The sequence below is a fragment of the Myxine glutinosa genome, chromosome 7, assembly GCF_964187855.1.
Source record: "Myxine glutinosa chromosome 7, kmMyxGlut1.1, whole genome shotgun sequence".
Taxonomy (NCBI): Eukaryota; Metazoa; Chordata; class Myxini; order Myxiniformes; family Myxinidae; genus Myxine; species Myxine glutinosa.
Genome location: NC_136267.1, coordinates 96,481,172 through 96,506,696, shown reverse-complemented (window position 1 = coordinate 96,506,696; position 25,525 = coordinate 96,481,172). Strand labels below are relative to the sequence as shown.

Here is a 25,525-nt window from a genome sequence, read left to right as displayed (position 1 = left end):
GATCTGTTTGACTGTGCTCTGTCTGTGCGCAAAGTTAAGCACTCAAGGGAACATCATGTCAAATATTGAGAAGATGAGCATCCTCGGTGTGCAAAGGTTTGGCACCAAAGACAAGGACAAGCAAGTCATCTCATTCTTCTTTCCTCGCATTAATTATTGTTGGACTGAACGGAGCAGGCAAGACGGAGTCGTGCGTTTCATTTATTTATGCTATTTCTGTCACACGAGATTCTTTGGCATTTATTATTTTTGAAGTTCCACATCAAAGGTGTTATTTTAAATGTTTGAAGATTATCACATATGACTTTCTTTACAAATGTCCCAAATAGCAAGCATCTTGCTATCGCTTGCCAAATCAGATGTTCTGTATCAACTGCTTTGCAAACTGCTCGTCCAGTTGCTCGGCAAATGGAGCAAATCTCCTCTTCCTGTTCAGGCTGGAGTTCCCCAAGGCAGTGTTCTGGGCCCCGTGCTTTTTCTGGTCTTCATCAATGATCTCTCTGACTCTCTCGAAAATCCTCTCTATCTCTTTGCTGATGACTCCACTCTCTGCCGCTCCATTCCTCTTCCCTCAGATCGGCAGTCTGCTGCCTCCTCACTCTCTGAAGACCTGGACAAAATCACAGACTGGTCAAACAAGTGGAACATGTCTTTCAATCCTGACAAATCTCACACTCTTACTATGTCTCTCCGAAAAGATCGACTGGACAACCCTCCCATCTACTTTCTCAACAATCCTCTCCAAGAAGTTCTGTCGCTCAAGATTTTGGGTCTCACTATCTGCCATGATCTTTCTTGGGAAAACCACATTTCCAAGCTGGCCTCCAAAGCCAGTCGCCGACTGGGCATCCTCCGTCGTGCGAAGTCCTTCCTCGGCACACCTGAGCTCCTCACCACATACAAGGCTTTCATCCGCAGCTCAATGGAATACTGTTCTCCCCTATGGGCCGGTGCTCCTGCCTCACACCTAGCTCGGCTTCACGCTGTTGAAACCAAAGCTTTCAGAATTATTGGAATCTCCCGCGATGAAGCTATCTCTGAGGGCCTTTCACTCACTCACCGCAGGCAGGTAGGTGGTCTTTCTGTCTTCTACCGACTCCTCTCCGGCCTTGCACCCCCAGCTCTCTCTGTGCTCTGTCCCCCAAATATTCCTACAGGTCGCACAAGATCTGCCAGCAACCCTCTGATGGTTAAACTGCCGAAATCTCGGCTCTCCGCTCACCTTCACTCTTTCATTCCTCTTTTCTCCCGCCTCTGGAACAAACTCCCTCACTCCCTTCAATCCCACTCCTCCCTCCAGGTCTTTAAAACAGCTGTTCACCACCATCTCTTATCTTCCCCCATCCAAAACCTTGATCTTTTCTACCCCCGCTAATTCACCCCAGATCCACCTTGTTTGAAATTCCAACTTCTTTCCTGGAAGTCCTGGCAGTGTCCATATGTTTTATACCTCTCCCACTGCCCCCTTCCCACGCCCCCCCCCCCCCCAAAGCCCTCGCCCTCTCTCAGATCTCTCGATGTCTCCATGTCTCTCGGTCCCTGCTCTCAAATGTTGTGTTTGTGTCCTTCCCCCTCTCTCCCCATCTTGTCTACCGCTCCCTATGTTATATGTTTTATGTGTCGGTTTGTCTTTCTGTGTGATTAATGTTCGCTCTTTCACGAGCCTCGATATTGTATACAAAAAAAAAGAAAAAAAAAAAAAAAAAGAAGTGATTTCGGCCAGGCAAAATGAGCTTTTGACTTTTAAACGAATTGCAACAGAATTATGAAATAAAGAGTACGAACACATGTTATTCTGGCTATTTAGTTTGTCTTAGTTCAAGATTATTAAGGGATGCTACATGGTTCTCAAGGTGCTAATTACATTATATTATTATCGTGCTATCACAATAATTGTGATAATCAGGCCCATTATCGTGATATAGATTAGGTTTTTCCATTATCGCCCAGGCCTAGAACCGAACCTTTAGAGTTAGACCATATAGAATCTTTCAGACGAACACCACACAAACATCTATAGTCTTCTTGATGAACACAGACTGCACTTTTTCAGCAAGTATTGCGCAAACTCTACACAGCCAGAGGGTGGGTACTCTGCTGGGAGCAGATAATAGAAAACAGGATGGTTCAGAGGTAATACACGTACCTTTGAGTTGTCTAATCTGGTTACGATTCCTGACCCGGCAATGAACTGTCAGATGTTTGCTTTTCAGGCAGGGTGGTGCATCACACTGTGCACCCTTCCGTGAATTGATGTTAAGCTGTGTGTCCTACCTGCTAGCATTACTTTGTGCACGTTAAATATCCCATAGTGTTTTGTGAAGAGGAGGTAAGGTATTTGTGAAACCCTGAACAAAGTATAAATCCCTGACCAAATCAACTCCAATCAAATGACAGGCCTGGCCAGTCGGTTGGTGAACGATGTGGGCCACTTAATGTTGATTGGGCACAATGTCAATTTCCAATATTCGCCTTGAATACGGAAACTGCTCCAACATATAGCTCCCCCTGCTAACGTTAAAACAGAACAACTTCTTTCTTACTTTTTTTTTTACTCCAACAGGGATCCACCCTATTGTATACATTCAATGGCAAGCATGGGAACAACTGACCTGTCATGATCACTGCCCGGGAATTAAAATTAGCATTTTTTAAAGTCCCTTTGGTCCTTGACATTGATCCCAACATCAGAAGCTTATTTACAATAACTTTCACAATTATAGCTTTGGACCCATTTTTGCAAGGAATATTTCATTATTTATTCTCCACTGATTAGCTTTATCCAACCCCTTCGAAAGTGACATCAGATCCATTTTGCCCCTGAAAATCTGGGTTTTCTGATCTCAGTTCCAGGTTCAACCTTAAAACAAAGTTTAAGGTTAAATCTGGATTTAAACAAGATTTAAGAAACTTCCAAAGGAGCTGGGTTGTTGCACAGATACAATTGGGCCTTTTCTTTTCAACCATAAAGTCACACACTCCAGGCTGCTCACACACAAACCTCACCACAGAGAGTGGTAATAACACCGCACTATAGAACTCTGGGAACCACAGCATGTGATTGGTGTCTGCAAAGCATGCTATTCTGCCATATCTCGGATGCCTTCCAACCTTGGAGCAGAATCTGCTCCAGCCTTCCTTCGAGTCTTACCCCGTGCAGCCTGCTCGTGAACTTAGTGGGACAAGACATTTGTTTATTTTTTGTGTAAATAAATGCCCGATTAGGAAAAACGGTTCCTGCATTTACACTTCATTTCAACATCTAAAGCATATTTCTTAAAAGAAAAACAAATGACCTGCTCGATTCTCCCAACTGAGCGCACAGCTCAGGGTGCTGTAAGCCAGGTTTAAAATCCCATATACTGTGTTCATTGCCTCATGTCTTTGTCATTCTTGTAAATGTATACCAATATCTCCAATTGTCCTTGTGCTGCAAGCGATTCATCTACAAGCTACACCACGAGCCCTCAAACCCTGTTTCAAAAGAGAACGATGACGTCCTTTCCTGTACTCAGTCCCCAAAATACTTATCACAACTTCATATCTATATGCATATGCCATGCAAAAGGTACGAACGTACAACAGAGAATGTGCAAAAGGAAATCGTTTACTCATTTACTCCAAAAGTTAAAACAAACATCGAGTTATAAATCACTATATTGAGCATAAATCACTTCTAAAAATGACTTTCGAATAATTTCTTAAACCCTGGTTGTCCTTTCAGGTAATTGGAGTTGGAAATAGTTCATTTGTTCCAAATTGGAAAGCACAACGAGAGCCTGCTGTGTACAAGCAATTGGTAACAACAAAAAAAAACAAAAAAAAAAAAAAACTTTCAATCTGGGAAACTCTAACCTGATGTCATTCTGGTATAAAGTGCTGGTACTGTACTTCAAAAAAAACTTCTTCATTTAAACCTCCAAGTAGCAAGAACAGCAGACTCCAGGAAGAATAACAAAGAAGGGCTGGAAGGAGCAGTCAGTGTCGTCTGATTCTACCCTGGGAAACCCACCACGCTCCAGGCTGACTGCCCGCATGCTCTGTGCACAGCAGTGTTGGCTCTGCCTCCACCGGTTCAAATTGCAGCTGCAGTTCCGGTCCAGAAAGGAGTAGAGTTGGAGAAAGTGGAAGGCCATCAGCTGCTCGTATGGTATACTCTGTGCAATGTACCTGCCACAACAGCGATCACGACTAAGCTTTGTGCAACAAGCTGGGCCACACAAATAATGCTGCAAGCGTTTGTGTTACTTTGCACATAAACACAACATGAGCTGAGGAGACAACATTTCTTAAACTCAAGAATTTAAATAATACTTGAGCCCTCGGACGTAATAAAACAAAAATAAATATCTGCACAATAATTCAGTTTGACAAGCCTGGTGTTGGCTTAGCGGTTAGGGTGCCGGATTGGGATCCTAGGATCCTGGGATCCTGGGTGCGAATCCCGGTCGATCGCTGAATTAACGCCAGGGGGGTCGACTCAGCCTGTCATCCTTCCGAGGTCAGCAAATTTGAGTACCAGCTTGCTGGGATGAATGATCATGGTGTGTACCCCGATTTAGAATAGGTACACTGTATCCCTGCGCATCGTAAGAGCGTGGCCAAGGGTTGTTGTCAGGAAGGGCATCCGGCCATAAAAACATTGCCTCAAACAGGGAAATACGATTGTCATGGGGCCCGCAAGGCTAACCCCCGCTCTAGCGGGGAAAATGGCCTCAAAACGATCATTCATTCATTCATATACATCAGCAGGGGCTGAAGTGCCACCACTGGTAAGAGGTTTGGGTAAGAGTTCCACCACAAGTAAATCTCAGTATGATGATGTGGTGCCCAGACGTCTTGCTTAAAATGGTGCAATTCCAAAATGGCACAGCCTGGTTGAAACAGCAAGTACCAGGCTGGCCAAACTACAGAGTAATGGTTGCCCTTCATAGCTGGAGATGGTCATTCATATATGACATGCGAACACCTGGGCAAATGAATTTTGTTTATGGTGTAAAAGGTGCTACCCCCAAAACTGTACATTGATGAGATAGCAAGCAGTGTAACCTGATGTCAAGAAATATCTGAGAATAAAAGTTCACTTGGTACCTCCATTTTAGTGCAGGAAGTCGGAATTTGTTGAATGTGCCAGCAATAACTCATTCAATCTTCCCCATAAGATACTGTCGGATGTTAACGTCCACAAGCTGATGCTAGCAGAAGGGAAACCGGCTTAACATCCATCTGAAGGACGGAGCACTTTGTGATGCAACAACATGCTTGCGAAGCACTAAACCGGCAGTTTATGGTCGGGTTGGGAATTGAACCCAGTTGATGGTTGGCCAGCATGGAGCCATCAGACTGCTTAAATGTGTGCTAACTCTGCATAACCAGATGTAACCAAATAGTACATCGAAACCAAATCCAAAAGAGTTGCAAATATCTAATGTCCAATTTGTAATCACATCACTGCAAAATATAACCATGATATTTTGAACAAGAGGTAGGTGGCCTTTGAGCCAATGCTACAGTCAAAAGACCCTGCCAATACATCAAGTTAAAATGTTAGAAAAGGATGATTTTTTTTTTAACATGAAAATAAAGACAAAGTGATTGGACACAGACATGATGGGCTAATTAACCCATCTCGAGTTCAGGCATGACACACCATTGTTCCTCTAAAAAAGTGTCTGGAAACCACAGGCAGGGATAGTTAGTTGCACACTACAGTGAGGAAGTTAGGAGTAGAGGAATGGTTGATCAGAGTAGTGATGGCAATGAACAAAAGAGCGCGCACAGCTGTAAGGACGAAGGACGGGAACAGTGGTGAGTTTGAGGTGAAGGTGGGAGTGCATCAGGGGTCGGTACAAAGTCCACTACTATTTGTAGCTGTGATGGAGGTGCTGGCTCAGAACGTAAAGGAGGGTTTACCGTGGGAGTTGTTGTATGCAGATGATCTGGTGTTGATTGTAGAAAGTATGGATGGACTGAAGGAGAAGATGAACAAGGGGAAGGAATGTATGGAGACAAAAGGTCTGAAGGTGAATATCGGAAAAACGAAGGTGATGGCAAGTGGCAAAGCATGTGGTGAGGTGGAAAGAACTGGGAAGTGGCCGTGTGCTGTGTGCAGGAAAGGTGTCGGAGTGAATTCCATTCAATGTACAATGTGCGCTGGGTGGGTTCATTAAAAATGTAGTGGTTTGAGAGGGTCATTAACCAGTGTGGCAACTACATTCAAGTGTAAGGTGTGCACAGAGGGAGCTGCAGATGGAGGAAATGTTGAGTTGGATCTTGGAGATGGCGTGAAGCTAGAAGGTGTGAAAACATTTTGTTACCTAGGAGACATGCTGAATGGAGAAGGTGGATCAGACTCGGCAACGGTTGCTCGAGTGAGATGTGCATGGAAGAAGTTTCGGGAACTGAGTTGCGTGCTGAAGAGGAGTGGAGTGTCGTTGAAGCTGAAGGGAAAGGTGTATGCTGCATGTGTGAGAAGTGTTATGATTTATGGGAGTGAGACATGGGTAATGAACGTAGAGCAGCAACGAAGGCTGGAAAGGGTGGAAATGCGAATGGTTCGGTGGATGTGTGGAGTATCGTTGAGAGAGAGGAAGACAAATGATGAATTGCGAAAGATGATGGGAATAGAGCCTGTGACGGATGCTGTGAAGAGAAACAGGTTGAGATGGTTTGGTCATGTGTTGAGGAAGGATGAAAGTGACTGGTTGAGAAGAGTGATGGAAATGAATGTAGAAGGAAGTAGAGGACGGGGAAGACCGAGAAAGACTTGGCTAAAGATGGTCGAAGAAGAAATGCGGGCAGGGGGTTAACAAGGGGAGATGCAGAAAATAGGGCAAAATGGAGAAGATTGTCATGGGGACCGCAAGGCTAACCCCCGCTCTTGCAGGGAAAATGGCCTTAAAATGCCTGTTGTTGTTGTTTTACACTACAGTGATTGTTGTACCTTGTCCTGTATACTCAGTGCAAAGTCTCCCACAGTGATGCCCTCCTCCTTAATGACAGAGAAAGCTAGTTGCCCACCAGGCTCCAGAACCTCCACTCGCATGGCTGTGAACTGCTCTTCTGTTCCGAAAGAGATAGAAAAGGTCATTGTGAGAAACAAATGTGAAATTTGTAGATGGCCTCTTGAAGAGATTTAAAGGGGATAACAACATTTTGGCAAATAATTATTTACATAATAACGCCCAGTAAGGTAATCAACCTGTCTGTTGTTCCCATTTGAGTGTCGGGTCAAAATTATGTGACCCAAGGTTCAAATTGCACATGGTCAATCACAATCCCATACACAGTCTATAAGTGCTGTTTAGTCTTACATGCATTATATGTGTTATATTGTCACCTACCCTCCCCAGACGGCAGTTTGCAATGCCCCGTCGGCAGATTTCTTAATATTATGAGCTCAGATGGCCAAACAAAATAAACAGAGAAGGAGCCTTAAGGGCAGCAACAGCTTGCAAGATGATGTAGTGAGTCCAGGAGAGTGAGCCTTGAGTGTTGGCAGTGTGTGCAATGGCACAGTTGGAACACAAACTCGTGTAGTGAGACAGAAATGCTGCAAAACAACCACTACCACTTCGAGCCAGCATGGAGCCATGCACGTGTCGCTTTGGCCAGGCTTGCCAGAAGGTTGCTTGCCTGGCTTGCGGGGAAATTTCAAGAAAAGTCTCTCCAGAAAATTGCTTGTGAGAAATTATGTAGTGAGATAGAAATGTGCCCAGGCTTTCAATCAAAAAAAGACTTGCTAAGATGTAGTGAGACAGAAATACTCAAGATAACAGCAGAAATTCTGCCAAACAAATACCACCACCACCACCACCACTACTACTTAGAGCCAACATGGAACCAAAGCACGTGCCACAGTGCACAGACTTGCCAGAAGAACAAACTGCCAAATCTGGACATAACTCTCCTATCAACCATCGTCTTTGTTTCAATTGTACTGCTGCAACTCCCCAATTGTTGAGGTCCCTCCAAATCTCCCCATTGTCACCGCTGCACATCCTCTTATATTGTCTCTCCTCATGCTGCACCACCAGTCCCTCTTTGAAGGTGTATAACAATGAGATGGTCAGCTCAAACAATGACAAAGTTTGAACCAGCTTTTGGAATTGGCCATGCAAATGTTCATCTCACTATCATCAGGCTGGCAATTAGCACAGGTTTCAGTTTAAAGTCTGAAATAAATAAATAAATAAAAGATTATAAAAATATAATACATCGTGCTGCCCCTCTAACACTTACCCTGCCTGGCCCAATAACGTCATATTCACATTTTTAATGGAATTATCAGAACAAAAATAATACACCATCTATTACTAAAAGGGGATGAGCCCATTCGCCCGTGCGTGTCATGCAAAAAGAAGCAGGATCTCAAACTTTAATGTAGCGGTTGCTGCTGCCGTAGAATAATAAAATTGGTACCTTTGGAAAGCTAGTAATTAATTTACTTGGAACAAAATCCATAAAGATGCCCGTTTTAAAAGTCCTCTTTCTCAGGTTGGAAAAAGAAGAAGCGGGAAGGGGAGCTTAATGTAATAGGTCCAATGGTAACATTTATTATTCAACAACAGCAGGAACCTTTTAGGGACCATAGAATAATAAACAAAATGGTACTGTTGGAAGCTTAATAATCAATTTATTTGGAAAAAAAATTCGTTCCTGTTTAATCATAAAATTGTCTATTGTAAAAAAAAACTGTTTCCGTGATTGAAGAAGTGATAATGGGAGCTTTAATGTAGGTTTTCCAACAGTAACATTTATGACAGCAGTAACTATGACAGCAGGAACATTTTAGAAGGAAAAAGAAGGAGCACACAAATGATGACAGCAGCAACTACGTGTTATAAAATAAAAATATTTTTGTGTGTTCACTTTATTTTACATCCTCATTGAGATTCCCAAATAGACATGCAATATTTTTGTAAAGTACTGCACAACTTTCTGCCTCTTGATTAAACCTGTCAACGAAGCGATGGGTAGGCACAACTAGTTTAATCAATATCCGAAAAGTTTTCATAAAAAGTTCCTCAATCTGCTTTGTACAAGTTCCGCAACCAACTTTCTAGTTGATCGAAAAACTAATGCACATATGCTTCAGAGGATGATTTTGAATCCTTCAGTACGATTCAAAGCAGGAGCTGCAGGAATAACGCAGACACAAACAATAATGGCACTTGATAGAGCATATACCTGTGCCAGACTGGACAGTTTACGTTTTGTATCCCACTGATATGCCAGATCTTCACCAAAATCTAACCAACTAGTTATTGTCACATACCCAACTACTTTACAAACGTTTTGTCGGAATTTGTTCATAACATTTTGACACCGTGCAAATATTGTCCGGATCTGCATGCAGACCTTAACCAAAATCGAATCGAATCATTCACTAAGTTTTGCCATAACCCATCCACAACGTTTTGAAATATTCTGCTCACAAACAGACAGACAAACAAGCAGGGGTGAATACATAACCTCCATCCACCTTCAGTGGTGGAGATGATCAGCAAAGTAATTGGATAAACCTGATGCTCAAACCAATCACAAAATTAATTTTTTCACAACCTAAAGGGAAACAGCAACATACTGGAACAGTTTTGTTGAAGAAAATTTGGTAAACTGATAAAAATCAGAAAATGCATAGATTATATCTCCAAGATAATTTGACACCATGAAAACATGTGCCACACAATCTCTTGTGGGAGACAAATTAATTTTTTTCAATTACACCCTCAGGTACACGTGATGGTAAAACGTATTTGAACAAACGAGGTGGATAAAAACCAGATATTAACTGGATTCAGGTATGGCCTGAATAACTCGGGAATGGAGTTTGACAACGCTTCCAATGATGTAGAAGTACAAGTTGAACTTGTAGATGCGAGTGAGTACCTTCATTATATCTGTTTGTTGACCGCTCGTCTCGAACACTTCTTGGTACTTCCACCACTCGTTCTTCAGTGGCACTCTGTGTGCGTAACACAGCAAACGTAACAATGAGGTCAGACAAAAACAATGCTACAGCTTCGATACTGTACATCATAATTGAGAAACATTTCATAATTCTACAAAGGATGTTGCTGTTTAAGATTAAAGCTGGAATCACACAGCACAGTGATTTAGTTGTGGATGATGAAATATCAGGGGTTGGGGAGGGGGAGAAAAGGAGAGGAGTAGTATAATTAAGTCAAACCTGCAATGGCTCTTCACAGGGGCTGAAGTCTGCTGATGCAAGACACAACAAAGCTTCCTGTTGCTCAGCAGAGCAAGGCTCAGAAAGTTGCTGTTTCACAAACTCTGCAGAATCAACAATGAACAGAGATGGAATTCAGATCTAAGCCACAGGAAAGAAAGACAGGATCCAAATGTCTACCATATTACTTTGTACAGGTCATACCCTGGGGTTTATAAAGATAGGGAGAGGGAGAAAATGACAAGAACAAAGAAGAAGTGGGAAAACACTTGGACTGCAAGGACGATGTGAAGGTCAAAGTGTTGACGAGTCAGCATAACATATAACAGTGTCAGATGCGAGGTGAGAAACTAACCTTCCAACTGTGTGTGAGAGATCCCCACAGAACAAAACACAGACCACCACCTAACAGAGTCGGGGCAATGATCATATGGATTTACACAGGTTTATAACGCATGGCTTTCCACAAGCTAAAATCCATCCTCGAGCAAGTTATCCCGGATGAGCAGGCAGGTTTTATGCTAGGCCACAATTGCTATAACGAGGTCCTGGCGCTAACTAGACAATTTGAAGCTGGATTTCAGTAAAATCTGAAAAACAGCAGCGGCTTTCATCCACCTATCTTCCACCTACAATTCCGTTCTGAAGAAAGACCTGTTGCTCAAACTGGCCAAGATCATCAAATGTATAACGAACATTCGGCTTGTTGGTAACAAGCTGAGCGACAGGAAGTTTCGTGTACATCTTGGTGACAATACAAGCCATACGAGAGAACTGAAGAATGGCCTCCCACAAGGATCTCTCCTAGCGCCTATGCTTTTCAACCTTTACACCAGCGATATTCCAACAACACCATCTTGTAAATATATTTATGCAGATGAAATCTCCCCGGTAATTCAGGCGCCAAGGTTGGGAGATACAGGCATGATCGTTGAAGAAGATCTGAGATCATAAAGAAGTACTTCAACTCAGAGTGACTAAAACCAATTGCCACAAAAACAGACATCTCTGCCTTTAACCAAAATAAAATTGAAGCATCTAAAACACTCAGTGTGAAGATCTGTGGAAAAACCTCAACCCATGAACATGTCAAAATATCTAGGAGTAACACTTGATCAGACACTTAGCTACTGTTACGGATTCGTCACTTCCGTCATTGTGGTTTTCATCCACTGTAAGCATTTTTGGTTCCATGTACTGTTATTGTTATCGTTTCAGTGAAATGGAGATAACTGTTTGCAAAAGGTAAAAAATTAATGTTTTAAAAGAAACCGGAAACCGGATCGAGAGAAAACCGGATGGAGAAGAAGAGGAAGAAGAAGCGGAGCAAGTGAGGTCGAGAAGAAGCCGAGTTGCTTTGAGGTCTTGAGCAAACGCTGGCAAACGGGGGGTCACGAGCGAACTTTGGGTTTCCTGGGAAAGGGATTCCTGTGATAGAGTGGTTATCGCTGTGACAGATAAACCTGCGTGACAGGTTTTGCGGTTGATTCCGAAGAGAATCGTTGTTGCAGTGCAGGTACGCCTTCAGTACGGGCCCGTCGGCCATTTTGCCTCGCTCCAGGCTTTTCACCTCGCTCCAACCATTTCACGCATCCAGCCGTTAGCCTGGTTTGCGTGTGTAACGTGGATTTAGATTGGGAATTTGCGGTTCGCCGTTTGGGAGCGGTTGAACGTTCATACCCAAAGGTGTGATTTCCCAGTCGCCTCTTGAGGGCACCTTTGCGCATCTTTGGCAGCGTGACTGTCAGCCGAACGGGATTCTGGTCTCGATACGACATCGTTCTTACGATCACCGGGGCGTGGATCGACTTTGGCTTGATGCTGGGACAGAGACTTTGGGAATGTTCTTTTCGCTCAATTGGAGCACAGTGAGTTATATTGTACGAAACTGATGGTACCATCATAGGAATGATGTAACATTGGTTGTATAATTGATTAATATTGTTCTTGTGCTGTTATTCTTGTGTGACCTTAATACAATACTTGTTTTTTGGTAACAATTGGTGTGGTTTCACCATTGGTCTTTGACACACAGAATAACACATCTTTCTGCCGTGACTCCTTTCGGGGCTCGGAGGTACACCGTGACCGGGGTTTGGGGAGGAGCACGTAACACAACAGACAAGGTCTGGATAATGCTCGAAGAAAGATCACAGAAAGGGTTACAATCATAGAAAAACTCGTGGGTACTTCTTGGGGTTGTGACACCTGTACATTGTGGACATCAACACCTGCATTGGTATACTCAACAGCGGTGTACTGCTGTCCTGTCTGGTGCAACAACCCACGCACTAAGCTCAAGGACGTACAGCTTAACACGGTAATGAGATTAATCAGTGGGACTATTAAATGAACACTTCTCCTGTAGCTGCTATTATGTACAGCGAGAGACAGCGGAGGCAAGAAAGGAAAACCTGCCATCATCCATTGCCGCAAGGACCAAGGACCGCAAGGACCTGCGATGTTTGCGGGAGACAAAGTGGGTCCCGCATTGGACTATACAGTCATCGCATGACGCACAATGCATAATGAGCACACCAACGAAGCGAAGAGATTCGGCGAAAGCGACAACTCACACAATCATCAGTACTGTACAACATATGTACCTCCACCAGACACCAGGAGGGATGCAGCCACATTAAGAGTACTCCACGATGCTGGGTAAACCAGAGCTCCCAATCTTTCAAATCGTAAACCCATCCACACCGGACCGTCCAGGATCGATTGAGAAAGCCTTTCTGGATATACAGAGAAGGCTCCTTCTCTCAGTAAAGGAGAAACACTCAGTCGCATGATTAGCTTGTGAGGTTCCCACCAGGAACTTATTGATGACCCCAAGACTGAGTTACCTGGCTCCCAGTTATCAGGACTGGACTGCATTGGACTGAATAAGAACACATGGAAGATGCAACTACTGTACTTCCTTCATAACCGGGGGATGAAAGATACTCCATTCTGTGAATGTGGGGTAATTCAATCAGTCCTGCATGTTGCCAAAGACAGACCCGATATTCCTATGAAGGGAATATATCAGACATCCACAGGATTTCACCAAATGCTATGGAGTGGCTTTCAAACTATCACAATTGTGCATTCGACATTTCTATTCCTTCCACCAGCCTACTTTTTCTCATCTTACTCAGATCGTCGCATGAGTGTATATATATATACATATATATACATATACATACATATATATATATATATATATATATATATATATATATATATATATATATATATACATACATGTGTGTGTGTGTGTGTGTGTGTGATTGGTTTGAGATGTGCAAGATGTTACTATCACGAGGGTGATGAGAGGTGCAGAGTGCCAAACAGACCACAGAATGGTACGTTCCATATTGAAGCCGACTACTAGACCGCCAGTTAAGAAGTGGAACTTTCAACCAGTGAAGAAGCATGGACAGTTCTCCAAACGCTTCCCTATAACGGCATGAAGCAGGACTGTGTGATTGCCCCAATTCTGTTCATTTTGGAGATGCGAAATGAGGTTTTCCGTAATTGTGGCGATGGAATTTACATCAAGTTTAGAACAGATGGCGGTATTTTCAATATTTCGAGGTTTCGTTCAAAAAGCAAAATCCATCAACAACTAATCCACGACCTCCTGTTCGCCGATGACTGTGGCCTATTTGCCCACAGCGAGGAGAAGCTTCAGCCACTCATGGACAGTTTTTCTTCTGCAGTGAAACACTTTGGTCAACAACTGAAGAACCCTGATGCTTACACCCATCTCGGGAGTGTTTTGTGTAACGATGTCTCGGGAGTGTTTTGTGTAACGATGGTCAACTGGATCTAGAAATCTCCAGTCGGATAGCAAAGGCTAGCACATCCTTTGGCCGTCTTTACCACCGAGTCTGGAACGATATTAAACAGTCACGTCACGACATTAAACAAACAGTCACGATATTAAAATGATTACTAAAATATCAGTCTATAGAGCTGTGGTTCTGAGTACATTGCTGTATGGTGCTGAGTGCTGGACAACCTATAGTCATCACATCTGCCAGCTAGAAGCCATGCATCAACAATGTCTGTGGAAAATCCTGCACATAACGTGGAAGGAAAGAGTTTCCAATCTGGATGTGCTAAATAAATTTGGCTGTGTATCGGTGGAGAGAATCATCAAAAAACGACAACTGCAATGGGCTCGTCTCCTCTTAATAATGAGTGATTTAATGATCCCGAAACACTTATTATATGGGGAACTGGCTGTGGGAAAACGTGGCATTGGGAAACCTAGAAAACGCTACAAGCATTGTCTAAACGCGACACTAAAAAGCTGTGATATTGACCTGGCCAAGTGGGAACACCAGACCATAGATCGCTCGTTTTGGAGAAAGACTGTCAACAAAAGCATCACAAAATTCGAGGACGTGAGATGTGAGCGTATCCACCAGGCCCACTTGAGGAGAAAAATCCGGCCCAAGCAGCATCTTCCAGATTCCAGTGCGACACATGCAGGAGACCGTGTCCGTGTGCAACCGCGACTGGCCTCGCTGCGCATTCTCGTGCTCGCCACAGGACATGATAACCCACCAGTCTTCGTCGGACTCGACGTGACTTCCATAATATATATATAGCCTGGTGTTGGCTTAGCGGTTAGGGTGCCGGCTTGGGATCCTAGGATCCTGGGTTCGAATCCCGGTCGATCGCTAAATTAACACCAGGGGGGTTGACTCAGCCTGTCATCCTTCCGAGGTCGGCAAATTGAGTACCAGCTTGCTGGGATGAATGATCCCGGTGTGTACCCCGGCTTAGAATAGGTACACCGTATCCCTGCGCATCGTAAGAGGCGACCAAGGGTTGGCGTCAGGAAGGGCATCCGGCCATAAAAAAAACATTGCCTCAAAACAGGGAACCATGATTGTAATGGGGCCCACAAGGCTAACCCCTGCTCTAGCGGGGAAAATGGCCTTAAAACGATCATTCATTCATTCATTCATATATATATGTATGTATATATATATATATATACATATATATATATATATATATATATATATATATATATATATATATATATATATATATATATATCAACAGTGGTCTTGGGCAGCATTGTTTCAGTCTTAATGCTCCATCAAGCAATATAAAGCTTATGCAAAAAGCTCTTTAAGCTGAAGGACATAATGAAAGAAAGGAAGCTAATGAAAAACCAAAACAAAACAAAAAACAACGGAAAATAAAATTTGAAGTCAATGCGTCAATGGATATGCCTCCACCCACGATAGATTTCAACCCACTGTTACGTTTCATCTCAATTAAAGGTCACATGAAAAATTAAAGGTCAAATGAGAGGAAGAGTGAGAGAGAAAAGACAGATACGCACTGTAGATGAGAAGCAACATTCGATGCTTCTCACTCAAGTTATGCTCTGCAAAATGATGTTCAAAGGAAACACACACAGACAAAGAGTGAATGATGTTCAAAGGAAACACACACAGACAAAGAGTGAATGATGATCAAATTATCAAAGGACACACACACACACACACACACACACACACACACACACACACACACACACACACACACGCACGCACACACACACGCACACACACAAAGAGAGGGAGTCAGAGAGCGATAGGGTGATGGGGGGGGGGTGCTGGGATGACGGGGGGCGCTGGGGTGCTGGGGTGACGGGGGGTGATGGGGCGCTGGGGGGCGCTAGGGTGATGGGGGGGCGCTAGGGTGATGGGGGGGCGATAGGGTGACGGGGGGGCGATAGGGTGATGGGGGGCGATAGGGTGACTGGGGGTGCTAGGGTGATGGGGGACGCTAGGGTGATGGGGGGCGCTAGGGTGATGGGGGGCGATAGGGTGATGGGGGGGCGATAGGGTGACGGGGGGCGATAGGGTGATGGGGGGCGATAGGGTGACTGGGGGTGCTAGGGTGATGGGGGGCGCTAGGGTGATGGGGGGCGCTAGGGTGATGGGGGGCGATAGGGTGATGGGGGGCGATAGGGTGACGGGGGGCGATAGGGTGATGGGGGGCGATAGGGTGACTGGGGGTGCTAGGGTGACGGGGGGGCGCTAGGGTGATGGGGGACGCTAGGGTGACGGGGGTGCTAGGGTGACGGGGGCGCTAGGGTGGCGGGGGCGCTAGGGTGACAGGGGGCGCTAGGGTGACGGGGGGGGCTCTAGGGTGACGGGGGGGCTCTAGGGTGACGGGGGGGCTCTAGGGTGACGGGGGGCTCTAGGGTGACGGGGGGCTCTAGGGTGACGGGGGGCTCTAGGGTGACGGGGGGCTCTCGGGTGACGGGGGGCGTTAGGGTGACGGGGTGCGCTATGGTGACGGGGGCGCTAGGGTGACGGGGGCGCTAGGGTGGCGGGGGCGCTAGGGTGGCGGGGGGCGCTAGGGTGGCGGCGGACGCTAGGGTGGCGGGGGGCGCAAGGGACCAGGGAGGAAGAGTAAACCAAAGACGTTCGGTCTTATTACCGAACTGTAGGCACCATAACAGCCCAGCCTTTGTGTGGATCTACATAATTTGTTTTGAAATGAAATTAACTGGTGTCCCACTGCAAAAAAAAAAAGAAATATCCCCGAGTGGGCTGCAGTCATCTCTTGAGGTTGAGATTTGGGGTAACATCGTGGGAGGCCCCCTGATCCAAAATCGAAAAATCTAAGACCGGGCAATCCTGTGGACTATCGAGTAGAAGGGCTGGATCGGGTTTTCAAAGCAAATGGTTGGTAAATAAGGGACGAGTATGGATCCAAAGTTTCAGGGGGATAACCCCGCACTACCCTCTCCCTTCCCCCTCCCCACCCAACCCCCGGGATGCCCCGTGATCCGAAATCGAAAAGTTGAAGCCCGAGCGATTATGGGGGTTACTGTCTTATGTTCATGTATCAAGTTTCAGAAAAATCAGCAGGGTGATCAGGGAGGAGGAGCAAAAACAGCAAGTTAACAGATGGACGGACAGCCGGATGGATAGACAGACATCTGGACATCACGACACATTTTCCAAGTTAATCTCTTCGAGTTTTCAGATGAGATGACCTAAAAACACTCCAAGGTTCTTCGCCCTTCCAAGGGTTTGCAGCAGCATTATTTTGCTCATCGTTTCAGAATATGTGAATGTGCTTTAGCTTTGGTTTATCGGGGGATTTTCTGGTATGGGATACATCTCAGCAGAAGTTTGAGAATTTTTATGATTGCAGTTTAATAAAGACGACTCAGAATCCGAACATCTCGGATGTCTTTTCTCCCATGCTAAAAGTTTACACATTTGTATTTCTAACAACAAAAACTTCCAGGAGGAGTGATATGTGGTATAAACCTTTTGTTGCAACTTCAAGTTCCTGTTGAAGATCCCGGGGCTGGCTGCAAAACTCTTCTGCTGGGTTTTGCAACCACTGCGTCTTGAAATCATCTGGGTGAGGCCCTGTTGTGGTCTTGTAATCACAAACGGACATACAATGCCGAGTGGCTGGACGTTCCTCTGATGGCTCCTGAATGGGTGTCGAGAAAGAGCAGGCTATACGAACAGGCCTGCCACTTTTACGGCTGCTGGAGCACGACTTTGTCTCTTTGTTTGCCGCACTCTCAACCTGGATGGTTTTCTCCATGGGGGAGTCTGGTCCTGCAGCATTGCTTACCTTGTTTGCTTTCTCAATGATCTCTGTGGCATATTCACAGTTCTCCAAGGTGTCCTGATGAGCAGGTGGTCCTTCTGATTTGCTGGGTTGAGGGTGAGAAATGGCTGCTGGGTGTGCATAATCTCCCTGCACCTTGACTTGTTCCTGTTCCTGAAGTTGGGGGGAAAGAAGACTTGGTGAGCATGTCTCCTGGTGGGTGGTTCTGTCTTCACTGTAAATCTTGATCTCCTCATTTTTGTCCTTCTCTCTAAATTTGCCCTCGTCTCTAAACTGGGATGAATGTCCTTCACTGCCCAAGCTCTTCATCTTCCCCAAACTCTCTACATTCATTTTGTGGTTTCCAGCCAGGACAGGCATCTGCAAAGCCAATGCTCCGGGTTGTTCAAGTGACAGAGTACTGCTGCCCGACACAAGTGGAGCCAGTTGCTGAGGACGCTTGGCCAGACTGTGGCTCACCAAACTGTCCCGAATGGAGATGGCAGTAGACAGACCTCCCACTGTAATGAAGCATTGAGAGAATTAAAAAAATAAGCGTGTCATAGAATAGCATGCAGAAACAACATGTTATAGTAAAAACGTAAATAATTTCAAAAGTGCTGAAACAAAACAAAGGAATAGATAGGTGGTGCAAAGAGGAGGTGTGAATTGGATTATGTGTGCATGTGCGGTGAGAATGATTTTAGAAGCTGGCACAAAGGGCGGCCAACAGAGGGGGTGAGATGGATGGCCGGCAGAGGGGCGAGACAAGCGGCCGGCAGAGGGCAAGACAGGCGGCCGGTGGAAGGAAAGACGGGAGGCTGGCGGAGGGGCGAGATGGGTGGCTGGTGGAGGGGTGAGACAGGCAGCCGACAGAGGGGTGACACGGGTGGCTGGCAGAGAGGCAGTCGACAGAGGGGCGAGAGGAGATGGGTGGGAAAGATGCGAGATGAGACAAGATGGGCGAGATGACATTGGTGGGAGAGGGGTGAGACAAGACGGGCGAGAGAAGGGAAAGACGAGACAGGCGACTGAGAGAGGTGAGAAGGGCGGTGGCAGAGGGGCATGAGGGAGGAGTGCAACATGTATCCGACAGAGGGGAGAGGGGGTGGCCGGATCAGATGGGTGTTAAGTGCACCAACGGCAGGGGTGAGCGAGGTGTGCCAATGGCAGGGGGTGAGCGAGATGCGAGCTGAACCCATGGCGGAGGAGGGGGGGGGGGGGTGGCGGGAGGAGAGTAGAGAGCACGGTGCGCCACGCCGGGAGGGGAGGGAGGAAGTGCGGAGTGAGGCCACCCATGACCGGGGAAGGGGAGTGAGATAGAACTGACAGAAAACTGTGGAGAAAAAAGGGTGCCATCTACATTCAGAAAGTGCCAACTGTGCTTGGCGAAGAAGCAAAGCAGCTGATGGTCTTTCCTGCATGTTTTTCTGCAGGCCATAACTCAGAAGTTCTACCAAGACAGGAGAGCAACTCGATGGTAGTTCCCACAAAGGAGCTTCGTGCTGAACAATCTGTTTTAAAAACAAAAAGTAAAAGTAAACCAATCATATATGTAGAAATGCTAAAATGAAAACATCACAAATGGCCACCTTGTTTTTTTTCTAGTCAATGATCAAGTTACAATTTGACGACCTCATATGGAATGAGCACACATAAAGAATACACAACTTCAAGTGGAGGTATGGCCAGAAGATCTGCTTAAAGTACCATGTTCTCACCACAAAATATAGAACTTTCATGTCTGGGAAGCGTTGTACCCATGGGTGTCTCCCTGTCAACATGTGGAGCATGGTGCAGGATACGCTCCACACATCTGCACGGACATCATGGCCTGCGCTTGCAGCCACTTCTGGTGCCATGTGTGTTTGGGTTCCCAATGGCTGTTGATCTATAGGAAAAAGAATGACAAAAGGGAAAGGAGTATTAGACGCACTCACGCATGCACACACACAACCCAGTTCCACTGGGCTGTTGTAAGGGAATTTGTTTCCAATACAATGTGGAATATTTAAGGAGTTTGACAGGAATGTCCCTTGACAACATAATGTCAGGGACCCATGGAAATTCATCGTAATAAAAATGTGACTTCAAGTCCTCAGTACCCCTTTCCTAATGAAGTCCTAACCCACCCCTCCCCACTTATTCCCCCTGTTCCAACCCTAAGTCCTCAACCCCAAGACTTCAAGCCCTCCTCTCAAACCACAAATCATCAAGCTCTGCTCCCAAACCACAAGTCCTCAACCTCCCCCTTCCAACTCAAAAGCTCCAATCCCGCTCCTGCCCTCCACACTCCAAAGCTTCAAACCCCCGCCTCACCTCAACTCCTCCACCCACACAACACCTCAACTCCTCCACCCCAATAATACCTCAACATCCCCTCCCGCCCAATGTAAAACCTTTCATTCCCAACTCTGTACCATCTTTGTTCTTCATATCCCTTCTGAACCCCAACCTCCTCTCTTCCCCCATCTCTCTCCCTCATAAAAGTAAAAGCACATTCTTATATCAACATCCCCTCCCCCCCCAATGTAAAACCTTTCATTCCCAACTCTGTGCCATCTTTGTTCTCCCTATCCCTTCTGAACCCAAACCTCCTGTCTTCCCCCATCTCTCTCCCTCATAAAAGTAAAAGCACATTCTTACATCAATCACACACTCCTATATCAGATAGATAGATAAACAGAGACACAAGACAGAATTGCATTACATAGACGATACACAAGGGCATTCTTACAACAGACAGACTGTCAGACAGAAAGACAGACAGGTAACTAGATAGATAGATGCAGACAGATATATAAAGATTGACAGACACACATAAACAAAGATATAAACACACAGTCATATAGATAAATATATATATAGATAAACACCGCCTCCCCCCAAACACCAATCTCATGCCTCATACTAACATATATTAAAACTTTAAATTTAGACTTTACTTTAAAGTATATATATATATTGTTACGGATCCCGGGGGTCGGCGCTCCCCTTATCAAGGGGGGGGTTAATCCCCTTGTCTTTTTAGCTGGCCGTCCTGAGTCCTGCGAGTTATAACGCTCCTTCCAGTCGGTATTAGCTAGGGTCATTGGTCAAGGTAGTCCCAAATACCTACTTACTAACCCGACCGTAAAGCAGGGAAATAACTCCCACTCGAACCACGGATAAGATGGAGAATGCCGAGCGGTTAGCAATCCGCGATCCGAGCCGTTAACCATGACTAAACCCGATTCTGAGCGGTTCCAAATCGTGCCACAGGTACTCAATTGAGAGAAAGCACGGATGCGATCGGATTAGGGAAAACCACGAAAGAACAAGGGAATTTATTTACAAACCAAAAAGAAGAGGAAAGGAAAGAATGTACAGGGAGAAGAAGAAGAAGCAGGACACAGGGCAGTCTTATAACAGTCTTATTCTATGACCCCAGACAAACAGACACACTCACACGGGGATTGTAGCTGGTAGGGTGGAAGGTCCAGGTAGATGGTCCAGGCGATGGGGTCCAGGCTCCGGTCCACTCCAGTCCAGTGCGCGAAACCCAGCAGGCAGCTCCGCGTATCGTTCAACGCGAGCGGACCTTACATATGGTGGGGGGGAGGCTCGTGTCCTTCAGCGTACGTAATAAACGTATGGTCGTGCTAAACGCACCCTCTCCAAGCTTCTCATTCAGCGCCAGCGAGTGAGTCCTCCTTTGCCAATGTGCGCTTTGTAGGCCAATAGGCCAATAGGCTTTCCAATAGGCTTTCCAAAGCCAATAGGCTTTCCAAAGCCAATAGGCTTTCGCAATGCACTCAGCGCTCTCTCATCAGTCCTTCCAAGTCCGTGTAAGTCCGCGCTCTCCCACCAGTCCCGTGAAAGGGCTTTTCGTTCGCGCTTATATTACGCGCGCCAAGATCACTCCACCAGTCAAAAAGCCACGCCCGTTGGTGATAGCGCCTCAGCCCTGGTTGGCTGGTGGGGGCTTACCGGCCACGCCTTTGACGGCTGGTTGACAGGCCACACCTTGTTCTTGGCGCCCCGCCCCCTTCTTCCTCGAGCCTGACCGCATGGTTAATGGCGGCGTTGAGCGAGCGCTAACCAAGGCGCGTAACAGAATTGGGAGAGAGAGATTGGCAAAATGGACGAAAGGGCCTACTCCTTATTTAATTGATGCAACGCAGATTCAACTATTGGACACATGGCCTTATCTAAAACACACAAGCGTTACGCCTAGGTCCCCCGTCGGGGAAGTGATGTGAGTTGACAAAGTGGAACACGCAGAAAACATGCTATATGATGATATTTCGCTCACAAGGGTCAGACATACATGGAGGCGGCCATCTTGGATTTTGACGTGGCGACCCACTTTACAATAGCGGTCTTCCTTATGCCGAGATACACCCACACACCAAATTAGAAGTTGGTACTTCGCTTATCTTTCGAGATATTTCGCTCACAAGGTTCAGACATATATATGGTGGCGGCCGTCTTGGATTTTGACGTGGCGACCCAATTTTCAATAGCGTTCTTCCCTGTGGTGAGATACACCCACACACCAAATTAGAAGTTGGTATTTCGCTTATTTTTCAAGATATTCATCTCACAAGGTTCGGACATACATCGTGGCAGCCATCTTAGATTTTGACGTGGCGACCCAATAGATACACCCACACACCAGATTAGACGTTGGTACTTCGCTTATTGTTCGAGATATTTCGCTCACAAGTTTCAGACATATATATGGTGGCGGCCATCTTGGATTTTGACGTGTTGACCCAATTTTCAATAGCGTTCGTCCTTATGCCGAGATACACCCACACACCAGATTAGAAGTTGGTACTTCGCTTATTTTTCAAGATATTCATCTCACAAGGTTCAGACATAAATGGGGGTGGCCATCTTGGATTTTGACGTGTCGACCCAATTTTCAATAGCGTTCTTCCTTATGTCGAGATACACCCACACACCAGATTAGAAGTTGGTCCTTCGCTTATTTTTCAAGATATGCAGGTTACAAGGTTCAGACATACATGGCATCAGACATACATGGCGGCGGCCATCTTGGATTTTGACGTGGCGACACAATTTTAAACAGCCTTCTTGCTTGTGCCTAGATACACCCACACACCAGATTAGAAGTTGGTACTTCGCTTATTTTTCAAGATATTTCACTCAAGGTTCAGACATATATATGGTGGCGGCCATCTTGGATTTTGACGTGGCGACCCAATTTTCAATAGCGTTCTTCCTTATGCCGAGATACACCCACACACCAAATTAGAAGTTGGTACTTTGCTTATTTTTTCAAGATATTCATCTCACAAGGTTCAGACATACATGGCGGTGGCCATCTTGGCTTTTGACATGGCGACCCGATTTTAAACAGCGCTCTTCCTTGTGCCTAGGTACACCCACACACCAGATTAGACGTTGGTACTTTGCTTATTTTTCGAGATATTTCGCTCACAAATTTCAGACATATACATGGCGGCGGCCATCTTGGATTTTGACGTGGCGACCCAATTTTCAATAGCGATCTTCCTTATGCCTAGATACACCCACACACCAGATTAGAAGTTGGTACTTCGCTTATTTTTCAAGATATGCAGGTTACAAGGTTCAGACATACATGGCATCAGACATACATGGCGGCGGCCATCTTGGATTTTGACGTGGGTTGCACCCACACACCAAATTCGAATGCGGTCCTTCGCTTACGCATGCATGAGAGAGATTGGCAAAATGGACGAAAGGGCCTACTCCTTATTTAATTGACGCAACGCAGATTCAACTATTGGACACACGGCCTTGTCTAAAACACATAATAGTGAAATAACTGAGTTGCTATGGTGGCCTACGTGTTGCTTGTGGACTAACTAAGGGTGCTACCTTTAACCTTTAATGTCATATTTACAAGTGATTATTTATTTACAAAAGTGTGGGTTCTAAAACCGCAATATATATATATATATATATATATATATATATATATATATATATATATATACATACACTTTAAACTTTATACTTTAACTAACTATACGACTTTAAATTGCTTCAATGGCTTTAAGGTATAATATTTTAAAGAAGCAAACAAAAATATAATATACCTATTTTGGGGTTGCCCCCACCCCTCCCCTTCCCCCGTAAACCCACTTACACCCCGATTTTTATAATAGGCTATGGGCTGTGCCTTCCTTATTCCTCTAGAAAATTATTCTTGTGGTCCACTCATGGGGGGAAGATGAAATTTGGTTTAAAATGAAACTAATATATGTGCCATCACTATTATACCTTATCCCACACCAGAAGTTGCACATTCGCGAAGGGTGCGGGCTCAAAGTTTTGGGGGTAAACAAGGAATTAAGGGCATGCATCGTCACTTCAGACCAAAATGTTGTTTTTCTACTTGTGTGCTCTGTATGTATTTAACCATTTTAAAAATATTAAATATGCAACTGGTGTATTTTTATTATAAATACTAGGCCGTGCCCGTACGTGGGTGCCCGTTCCTTGCCAAAAAAAAAAAAAAAAAAAAAATTTGTGTAGGGGTGTGTGTGTGTAAACATCCTAGGGCGTGCCCGTACGTGGGTGCAAAAAAACATGCGTGCAAACAACAACAACAAAAAAAAACTTTGAAACCACGTGGCAGTAACGACCACAGAACCCCCCCCTCTATTTACATGAATGGTTTGGTCCATTCGCAACGACCACAGAACCCCCCCCTCTATTTACATGAAATGGTTTGGTCCAAAGCGAACGGCTTGCGGAGTTTGGTAAAGAAATCGCCATAGCTCGGTAACTACTTCTCCGATTAATATGAAACCTTGAAAAGGCACATCCTCGGGTCCCCAGCAATATACCTGGCAAGTTTCAAGTATATCGGACCGGTAGTTGTCGAGAAACAGCGGTCACAGACAAACACACAGACACACAGACACACAGACATTCACACAGAGATTACTGGAATTATAGATAGATACACATCTGGGTAATAGAAAAACGTAATGTGCACAAAAAAAGAATGACCTGATAAGAAAGGAACTATCAAAGTTGGTATAATTTTATATAAAATGTGTTCTGGACTATTTTGATGTAGAGTGTAATGTTGTGTGATGTAAATATAACGGTGGACTCAACAGATAGTCGGTTGACAGTTATCTCCATGGTATTTGTATTTTATTCAGGAGTTACTATGCTTGTGACTCGTACATAGTTTGGAAACATGTGGAGAAACTTTGTATTTGAAAGTTTGATTACACAGGGAACATTTTATGTACAGTGGCCTGTTTTGCGAATGAATTATGATTTATTTTAAAAGCTAATGCCCAATAAGGTCTGGTTTGCAATATATATTGTTGCGGTTTTGCAATAAAGGTTAATTTCCTATCTTAGTTAGTTACACCACAACATGTAGCCTCGCTTAAGTTCAGTTATTTCTTAGTAAATGGAAGTGTAGTCCTTTCCTGTGAAAGTTTTGCGTTGAGTAGGCCAGTTAAAATTAGGTGTCCTTATGGCGCTTTGGTTTGGTATTGGCGCCGAAATACCACGCGGCAGGCCTGAACAAGTCGACCGAGGCCGAAGGAAGGCGGGGCAGGAGGAGCAGGAGCCATCGGTAAGCACGAGCCACCAATCAGGGCTCGATGGGGAATGGCTTACCACTGCGGCAAGTGGCGGGGTTTGGAACATTTGAGTGAGACTCTGGGGCGGGGCGATATAACCCTGCTCAGATCCCCCCGTGTCAGACGAGAA

General features: G+C 45.2%; 1 protein-coding gene across 6 annotated transcripts in view; it reads right to left on the bottom strand.

Annotated features, from left to right (window-relative positions):
* Window positions 1-3,587: 3,587 nt before the first annotated feature.
* The window catches only part of LOC137417443 (uncharacterized), a 72,070-nt gene continuing 50,132 nt past the window's right edge, over window positions 3,588-25,525 (bottom strand). For all 6 annotated transcript variants that reach the window (XM_078782027.1, XM_068103349.2, XM_068103348.2 and 3 more), the window contains 7 exons: window positions 19,513-19,682; window positions 19,155-19,305; window positions 17,497-18,312; window positions 10,193-10,296; window positions 9,892-9,967; window positions 6,944-7,062; window positions 3,588-4,170 (listed from right to left, as the gene is read on the bottom strand). In XM_078782027.1, the coding sequence (XP_078638153.1) occupies window positions 3,979-4,170; window positions 6,944-7,062; window positions 9,892-9,967; window positions 10,193-10,296; window positions 17,497-18,312; window positions 19,155-19,305; window positions 19,513-19,682 (1,628 nt within the window). In that variant the 3' untranslated portion in view covers window positions 3,588-3,978. The remainder of the gene's footprint in view (window positions 4,171-6,943; window positions 7,063-9,891; window positions 9,968-10,192; window positions 10,297-17,496; window positions 18,313-19,154; window positions 19,306-19,512; window positions 19,683-25,525) is intronic.